Raw genomic sequence first — 9,764 nt, 5'->3', positions numbered from 1 at the left:
TAGGAAAAATAATTCTGAAACTATTCATAAGTTATCAGATAAAAACCATTTAGTTAAGAATTTTGGAAAAGATTTGTATAGTTTAGCAAATACTTATAAGGAGCTAAAACGACAAAATGTGATAAAGCATGTAAAGAAATGTTTTTCTTATGCCATTGCTCAAAACAAATCAAAAACTATTGAACTAGCAAATAGTCTTCGTAGTATTTCAGAGCATTTGTATGGTCGTCACGAAAATTGTGGTGATTGGTGCAAGCGCAAAGACACCTCACAATTTCAAACTGTGAACAGACGAAAATTTATACTGCAAATTGAAAGAGCTTTTCGAGAAATATGCTAAAAATGCAGGTAAATTTTCTTTTTCGGCATCTAGTCAAGCCAACGAAGCCGTAAATAATATAATAGCTCATAAGGCGCCTAAAAATATTTGCTACAGCAGAAGCAGTTCTGCAGATATAAGGGTTTGTTCAGTTCGTTTTATTCGTTCAAGTAGTGTAGGTGTAAATTTAGGCTTTTTGAATTTCGCGCTGCTGCTCGCTCTCCGTTGCGACGTTGAGAGCGCGCGCGCATGCGTCGAGTTGCGCGCCGCCGGCCCCGCTTGCGAGCGCGCGAAGGGCCCGCGCGCGCGGATTTCTGTTCGGACTGCCTAGCGCTTCGCACGTTTGGCTTCCTTACGCTTCTCGATTTTTTTTTGTCTTCTGACGGTGAGCCAGTGACTTGTTCTTCTCAGAGCTATCACTGTTCACCTCATTCTGCGCCGTGTTGGTAGTGTTTAGCGGAAAATTCGCGATCGCGTCGTTCGCGTGTCTGTATTTGTGCGAGTGTGTGAGTGTGCCTCGAGGCGATAGTCTTAAGGTTTGTTGGCGAAGGTGTCCACGTGTTGTACGTGACTCCTTCGGGGCGAGCGAACAGCGGCAACACCCCTTGTTGCCCTCGTGCCAAGCGTCTGGCTCCCCGAGACGTCGGGGCGCGCTTGGTGCACGGTTGCGGACCATCCTTTCGCTCCCCAGGCCCGGCTTCCAGACCTCCAGGCCAGGACGGAAGCAGCGGCGGACTACGACGAGGCCTGCTCAACGCCCTCTTCAGCGGCGGTTTTTGCGTTCGTCTTTGCGGTAAGAGAGCTCTCTCTGCGTGCGGAAAAGGTACCTCGCGTCTTTGCGTTTGCGTGCGTTCTTTCACTTGAGTTTTTTCTCTTTTAGAGTCACTGTTCTCTTTCTTTTATTTGTATAGTTTCCCTTTCCTTATTTTCAATAAAGCTTACACTTGCTGAGGCTTTTCCCTCTAAACCGTGAGGGTTTTTACGCCAAAGCAAGTGCTTTTTGTGTACCGCGAAATCGTGTGTATTAATTAAAAAGAACCCTTCACTCACTCAACCCTTTCCTTTTGTTGGAACTCACTCTGAGTTCTTTCACTCGTTCCAAGATTAATATTCATGGTGCCCCGGGTGAGGAGTGAGTGATTGGTTTTTTCGTGCGTTTTTCTTTGTTCTATCGGGCATAATCGTGTGATAAACGTAGTGTATAAAATCTGTACACAAACGCGTTCACACTGTAACGACTTTTTCCAGTAGCATATTATATTTCTGTTGAAGTTCCAAGTATTGTTTTTCTCAGCCTCAGTGTGAACGTTTTGTATAGCGCCGCGCGCTCTTGTTTACATACTCGGCCGGTCGAGCGCTCTCGGAAGCGAGGCCTTGCGCCGCGCGCGTGTGTTGACGTTTGCGGATTAGGGAGCGGCGACTTCTTACTTGTTAGACACACTGTGGTTGTGTCCGCGGATTAGCGGCGTGCGTGCACGACACTTATTTTCTTTAAGTTTGCGTTACGTATAGGGAGACTTTGCGAGCATCATGGCTCCTATTGCGCTGAAGAAGCTGACTGCGTTACAGACGGCTCGAGAAGCCGAAATTGAGAGCATTCGTACACGCCTGCTTGCTAAGCAGCGTGACTCGCTTAATAAAAGCATGGTCCAGGCGCGACTTGATGCTGTTAAGCAGATTTGGGTGGAGACTAGGAAGACGCATTCTGAAATTGTTGTTAGGGACGATGCAGAGACAGATGCGTATATTGCAGATCAATGGTTCGATCGCATTCAGGGTGTTTACGAATCGGCTCTTGACGAGATCCTAACACTGCTTGCTTTATTCGACAAGCCTGATGCTGATGATAGCGCTAGTATGGGGGAGTCGGACTCAGATCCTGAGGTTGTCAAGCTTCCGAAAATTAGTTTACCTACGTTCTCAGGTAAAGACGAGGACTGGGCTAGTTTTAGCGATCTTTTCACTTCTCTCGTGCATAGTCGTTCTGGCATTTCTGACGTCACGAAACTGCAGTATCTCAAGTTATGCTTGACTGGTGTGGCTGCAGAGCTGATCAAGGACGTGATGACAACCAATGCGAATTATGCGAGCACTTGGCAGACGCTTAAGGATCGTTATAGTAATCCTAGGTTGACGATCAATAAACTCTTGACTTCGTTTTTAGAAATTCCGCAGATGAAGAAGGAATCGGCTGCTGAAATGCGTGCGTTCGCTGATGAGGCCAAGCGGATCGTTCGAGCTTTGACAAATTTGAAACTTCCAGTTGATCATTGGGATATTTGGTTTGTTTTCTTGTTGTCCGATCGCCTGGATCCGGAGTCTCGGAAGCTGTGGGAGGCTGAGCTGAGTGAGAAGGACCAGGAGTACGTGCCGGAGGCGGACGAGCCGGAGCGTGATATCAACAGCGCTCTTCCTAAGTTTTCAGATTTGCTTAAGTTCCTTGAAAGAAGAGCTCAAGCTCTTAAGATGTACCCTTCGGAGCGCAAGGCGGAGAAGAGACCAGCTTCTACGCCAACATCAGGACCTCAGCCTCGGAAGGTTTTCCACGCTAGATCCTCTCGTTTGTCTGGAAATTCTAATTGCGCCCTTTGTAACGGCACGCATCCTCTCTCGAAATGCTTCAAGCTGAAAGACAAGAATCCACACGAGCGGTTGGCAACGGTCAAGCAGTTGCAGCGTTGCTTTAATTGCCTCGGATCTCACAGAGCCAACGCTTGTAATTCTTCGGGACGTTGTTCTACTTGTCAGGGTAAACATCACACCCTCTTGCATCTTAAATTCCAGGGAAACTCGCAAGCTGGGCACCAGAACACCGATAATTCTCAGGCGGGCGGCTCTGGCTCGAAATCTGTCGTGAGTTTGCATGCAGCGGGCGTCACGTTTCCGAAGCGGAGAATCGTTCTGGCTACAGCAAAGGTGCAGATTATAGGTCCAAGAGGAGACCGCACCCTTGTACGAGCACTCTTGGATCAAGGGTCGGAGGCTTCATTCGTTTCGGAGTCGATTGTCCAGCTGTTAGGGCTCCGAAAGGAGCATACTTGCGTACCATTGACAGGGCTTGGCGCTAGTGCAGCGGGCACTGCGCGCTCGAGAACTCAGCTCGTTCTAAAATCCAGGGTCGACACAAGCTTCCAGATTACGACAGAGGCGCTCATTCTTCCTCGTCTAACGTCACAGCTCCCAGTCGACAGCATTGAAGATCTCGATCTCATGCAGTTTGCAGGGCTCACTCTCGCAGATCCGGAGTTTTTCCTATCGAATAAGGTCGATGTGATTCTCGGTGCTGACGTCTACGGGCAGTTGCTCCGATCGGGATTGAGACGCTTTCCTTCATCGCAGCTTGTCGCTCAGGATACGGCCTTTGGTTGGATAATGTCCGGAGTTTTACCGGCGAAGGATTCACGGCGGGCGGAGTCGCATACTTCCACACCGTTGCAGGTATTGCATTGCGCTTCAATGCAGGAGCTGGACCAATTGCTGCAGAGGTTCTGGGCTTTCGACGAGCTTCCTTCGTCGTTTTCTAAGTTGAAACCGGAGGACGAAGCCTGCGAAAAACTATTCAAGGAGACTCACACCAGGGATTCGCAGGGGCGGTACGAGGTTCGTCTCCCGTTGAAATCTCAATTACCTTCGGTTGCAGGTGAGACAAGGCAAATGGCTCTTGGATCACTCCAGTCGTTGCATCGTCGCTTTGCTCGAGATCCCAAGGTCGCTCATACGTATCGAGAATTTCTGAAGGAGTACGAGGACCTAGGGCACATGGTTCGAGTTCCAGAGTCGGAGATTCGGCGTGAAGGTGCGTGGTACTTGCCGCATCACCCAGTAGTGCTGTATTTATTGTTGAAAATGAAGATTAGGGTCGTTTTTGACGCCTCTCGACGCACTCGGGATGGTTGGTTTCGTAACCATTTCTTGTTTACAGGTGCTCCTCTTCAAAGTGACCTCGCGTTGATTTTGCTTAATTGGCGTCGATATTTATTTGTGTTTACAGCTGATATAGTTAAGATGTTTAGGCAGATCAAAGTGCAGCGCGAGTATCAAGACTTTCAGAGGATCGTTTGGGCTCCTACGGCTGATTCACCTCCTGTCGATTATCGCTTAACGACAGTCACTTATGGGACGGCTTGTGCTCCGTTTTTAGCTATTCGCACGCTGCAATAATTAGTAGAAGACGAGGGCGCTCGATTTCCTCTCGGTGCTGAATGCCTCAAATCTGAGACATATGTGGATGATACTTTCGCTGGATCGGACGAGCTTTCGACTGCGGTGCAGAAAAGGGTCGAGCTTACTAAGCTCTTAGGCTCGGCAGGTATTTATCTTGACAAATGGGCTGTTAACCATCCAGAGCTGCTTCCTCCACAGACAGGACAGGGTCCGGCAAAGGAGATCGATATGGATGAATCAGTCAAAACACTCGGCGTTCACTGGAATCCTGCTCAGGACAAGTTTGGTTTCTCCGTTTCAGATATCACCGAGCTGTCGAAGGCTTCGACTAAGCGCTCCATTCTCTCCAATATAGCTCGTTTGTTTGATCCACTCGGGTGGCTTTCGCCAGTTACAGTAACTGCGAAAGTCTTGATGCAAGACTTGTGGATCCAGAAGTGCGACTGGGACACGCCTTTGCCAGAGGATTTTCGTGAGCGATGGTATGCTTATTGCAAATCGTTGTCTGAGCTGCCGTCCTTGTCAATCGATAGGTGGTTAGGCGTCACTTCCACTCGTTCGTACCAGCTACACGGTTTCTCGGACGCTTCTTCTCGAGCTTATGCTGCTGCTGTATATCTGCGAGTCGACAAGGGAGACGGCACATTCAGTGTGTCTCTTCTAGCTGCCAAGACGAAGGTTTCTCCGGTAAAGACGGTCAGTATTCCTAACTTAGAGCTCTGCGGGGCTGCGCTTCTCGTTAAGCTCCTTTGCCACGTTAGGAAACTCGATTTTCTCAGTGCGACTCCGGTTTTTGCTTGGTCTGACAGTCAGATTGTACTCACATGGCTTCGAAAGCATCCTTGTCATTGGAAGACCTTCGTTGCAAATAGGGTGTCGTACATTCAAACCGAGTTGCCGTCTGCAACATGGGCTCACGTACCTACTAAGGAGAATCCAGCGGATTTGGCAACTCGAGGTTCTGGACCAGCGGAGCTAGCAGGGACTACTCTGTGGTGGCAGGGACCTAGCTGGCTTTCACAAGCTCCGAACGAGTGGCCACAGCCAGCAGAGACTCGGCGAGCGCTCCACACGAAGAAGGTGCCATCGGAACCGGAGCTGTTGACCAGATTTTCTTCGTTGTCCCGCTTAATTCGGGTCGTTGCGTTTGCTAGACGTCCTATTCTTAATCATCGTAGGCAAAAAGAGGCTCAAGAACCGCTTCCTGAATTTCTCACGCTGTCAGAGTTGGCAGAAGCTCGCAGCATTGTTATTCGTTTATCGCAGGCGAGCAGTTTTGCAGTCGAGATCGAAGCGTTGAAGGCTGGAGGGAGATTGCCGAAAGGCAATCGGCTCAGTAAATTAAACCCTTTTATTGGCAAGGACAATATTTTGAGAGTAGGAGGTCGACTGTCTCACTCCAGTCTGTCCTTCGATCGCAAGCATCCACCGATTTTGTCGCAGGATTCAGCTCTCAGTCGCTTGTTCGTGTATTCTGCTCATCGACTTTGCTTGCATGGTGGACCTACTTTGACTTCTAGCGTTCTGATGCAGCAAGTCTGGATTGTGGGCAGGAAGCAGTTAGTCAAGTCCATGATTCACAAGTGTGTGACGTGTCAGCGGGTCAAACCTCAATCAGCACAGCAGTTAATGGGAGATCTCCCCGCCGATCGAGTGCATGCTAGTAGGCCGTTTTTGATTTCAGGTTTAGACTACGCTGGTCCCATTCAGGTTCGCACAACTAAGGGTCGTTAGATTTTTCCGTTCGATCAACAAAAGTCTGTTACAAATTTTCGAAATTGTTAAATAATTGTCCATTGCATTAAACGACATATATCTTATTGATGTAGCAAAAGATAATATTGAAAGTATACACATTGCTTCTTTTAAGCTCTTTATTTTTTTTCTTATAATTATTATTGTACATAGTAGTGATAATAATAATAATAATACATAGAATAAATACAATGATGTACTTAAACGCTTTTGCTTTATTCTTTGATTTACTACAACCTATGATTCATGTATTAATAATAAAAAAAAATAATAATATTTAACTTACATGCCAGATAATTTAAGGGACACACCACCTTTGAAATTAAAATCAAAATTTTTCATTAAAAATTTATAAATACTTATATAAATGAACCAAATTTGTATTACTATTCTTAGACATAATTACCTTTATTTTGATGGTTTTAGACCTTCTATATACCTCTATAATACCTACGTATAGTAGGGAGTCCATAATTCACTTACCGTAAGATTCAAAAGGAACGAATGGCCCAAATGAGCTCAAACTCTAGGATATTGTTTAAAAGTAGATTAGTTATGGTATGAATGAGGGGATTTGGTTTAAATTTCATAGAAAAAAAGTTACATGATAGTTATGTTAAAATTAATCAAAAATTGATAAAAAAATCAGTAATATGTTTATCAAACTTTTTCTGCATGAAGATTACTATGTGAAGAGTGTATATTGTGCTTCTTCATACGTTTTTGAAAAATCGAATTGTAAAATTCTTTTCCTTGGTCAGTTTGTAGATTCTTCGGTACTCGTCCTTCTTTCAGTATTGACTTCATAGCTGTAGTAACATCATTACCATTCTTTAACTTGACTGGGATGGCCCATGTATACTTTGAAAATATATCTGTTACAGTGAGTAAGTAATGAAAACCTTTGTTCTCTTTAGAATATGGTATCATTTCTACAAGATCAGCTTGCCAAGTCTCGTGTATTCCACGTATGTCATATTTTCTTCTCTAGTATCGCCGACATGCTGGCTTGTGCAGCTCTTCAGCTACTCTTTGACGTTCAATCTTCGTTTACAGTAGATGAAAATCAATCTAGAAATTCGTCTATACGAACTTTTAATTGTTTATTTACTTCTTCAATGATATAATCAATACCTTCTATAACTTATAGAAGAATATAAGGAGCAAAGTTTAACTAATTCATTACAACTAATTTCAGCAAGTTTAGCAGCTATATAATTTATTTCAGTTTGTAGAACAACTTTCAGTGAATGCAAGGTGATTGCATCGTTTGGATGATTGGGCTGTCCTAGGTTGCAAAGTCGCTTATTTTCTAAATCAAAATCACCGTCCGGTGTAAAATTGAAACCAATGTCTGGAGGACCGCGACTCACTTGCGAGCCCTCAAGTTTTCTTCCAAACACATCGAGACTCATGGTAGAACTGATGGAAAGAAGAAAGTTGCGTGTCGATATATATGCCCAGCTTCTTATTATTGCTAGCTGATCGTTCGGCAATCAATAATCGAAGTCTCAGTAAGCTCGTTTGGTTCATCCCAGTAGACGAGATCAATGGAAGAATTTTTCCTAACTATTTTATATTTAGGTATGAGTCCTCCTCCGCTGCTGCTGTTCTTTTGACGTGGAGTGCTGCGAAACCTTGGTGCTAAGATATTCTTATATTTATTACTCCTCGAACTTCGTATGGATTCATTTCTGACTTTGACATATTTATCATCAAAATCAATTTCTGAATCACCAATCATATACACTCCATTAACTTTCCGCACTCTGTATATATTATCAATTGTGCTGCGGCTTTTATCTAGCAATGATAAAAAATTTTCAATCCTAAGACCATTGGGATGTATTATTAAAGCCAATAAACTATTTGTTTTTCCACAGTTCGATGGCCCGCAGAAAACTGCTTGTATACTATATGGTAGTAATTCCCCATGACGCGTTTTTCTCTTCTCTTTTCCAAAATCAAAATTTGACATGGGTAGTTTAACGTTCTGCTCGGTAAAATCCATGTTCACTCAACAGAATCAGATATAACATTGAGCTCTCGAAATATAAACGCTCGTTTTATACCATGAACGTCAGTTGTGAATCAACGCTCGAAGAGAGATGATCATACACAAATCTCAGAAACAGCCAAAAGGCTATGGATTGCTTGATGAAGTTATCAATAACTTACCTGTTGAAATGCATCTTCCTGGATATCAATACTGCGGTTCCGGAACCAAATTGAAAAAGCGAATGAAAAGAGGATATCCTGGTATTAATCCGCTTGATCAGGCATGTAAAAAAAATAGCATAGCTTACTCCGATAAAAACGGAGATCGTAAATCTGCTGACAAGGAGCTTGCTGAGGAAGCTATGCAACGTGTCAGAGCCAAGGATGCTAGTCTTGGTGAAAAAGCTTTTGCTTTTGCTGTTAACAATGCTATGAAATTAATAGGAAAAACTGGAATGAGACTGAAATTTAATAAGTTAGTGACTGTAGCTAAAAAATCAATGACAGCATGTAAACATTCTCACAAGGTTATTCAATCAGCCTTGAAGGGTGCACGTCAAGCTGTTAAAAGTGTAAGTGGAAAGAAAAAAGTTATCATTTCATGTGTTCTGCCGCTTCCATAAAAAATTGGTGGAGTTCTTCCTTTTCATATTCCATTATTCGCAGGACTAAGTGCCACCGGTGCTCTAGCAGGAGATGCTGCTGGAATAGCTAAACCTGTTAATGATGCTAAAACTGCGCAGAAAAATCATGAAGAAAGTAAGAGGAATAATAAGGCCATGGAAGCTATTGCTTTAGGCAAAGGTCTCTACCTCAAGCCCTATAAAAGTGGAATAGGATTATTTATAAAATCTCATATAGATCGTGGTCATCAAGTCAGTAGAAAAAAAAACACTTCGATTTAACTTTGCTAAATCATGCACTGACTGCCTACGATAAAAAAATATACTCATATGATGAAAATCTCAGATTTCCATGATGTTTTCATGAGAAATAATCTACTTTCCGATGACCCATTGCATAATGAATCAGCAGTGGTAAACTTGGATGACTTTCAAAATAGAGGCACTCACTGGGTTTGCTATTGCAAACGTGGTCCTGAAGTGATTTATTTTGATAGTTTTGGCGATCTCAAACCTCCTAATGATCTTATGTTGTAATTTAATGTGAAGGAAGTGAAATGCAACTATAAAAGATATAAAAATTTTGACTCATTCTTATGTGACCATCTTTGTCTTTATTTCTTAGCTGGGAGACTATAAAAGAGGTGCTCACAGACAAATGGAATCATTATCTTCCGATCAGTCATGGAAGATAGCTTCACTCTGAGTCGCTCAGGAAATTCATCAGTCCTAGAAGCGCAATATTTTCCTTCGATTGAACTACCACAGGATAAAAATTTTGTCTTGGGTTCAGTTGAACTTTGATCATTTAACTTTATTCCCAATGTTGTCTATTCAAATAATAAACTGCATTTAAACGGAGATACTGTTATTAGTATTCATACTGGCAGTTATGAGATTGATCC

General features: G+C 43.5%; 1 protein-coding gene across 1 annotated transcript; it reads left to right on the top strand.

The window, feature by feature from the left end:
• Nucleotides 1-1,849: 1,849 nt before the first annotated feature.
• On the top strand, nt 1,850-9,554 carry LOC103316074. Its single transcript, XM_031925301.1, has 6 exons — nt 1,850-4,211; nt 4,311-4,441; nt 4,538-6,193; nt 8,980-9,064; nt 9,206-9,392; nt 9,485-9,554. The coding sequence occupies exons 1-6, from the start codon at nt 1,850-1,852 to the stop codon at nt 9,552-9,554; spliced, it is 4,491 nt and encodes a 1,496-aa protein (XP_031781161.1).
• The last annotated feature ends 210 nt before the right edge of the window (nt 9,555-9,764 follow it).

The sequence above is a fragment of the Nasonia vitripennis genome, assembly GCF_009193385.2.
Source record: "Nasonia vitripennis strain AsymCx chromosome 2 unlocalized genomic scaffold, Nvit_psr_1.1 chr2_random0009, whole genome shotgun sequence".
Lineage (NCBI taxonomy): Eukaryota > Metazoa > Arthropoda > Insecta > Hymenoptera > Pteromalidae > Nasonia > Nasonia vitripennis.
This window is presented reverse-complemented; position numbering and strand designations above follow the sequence as displayed.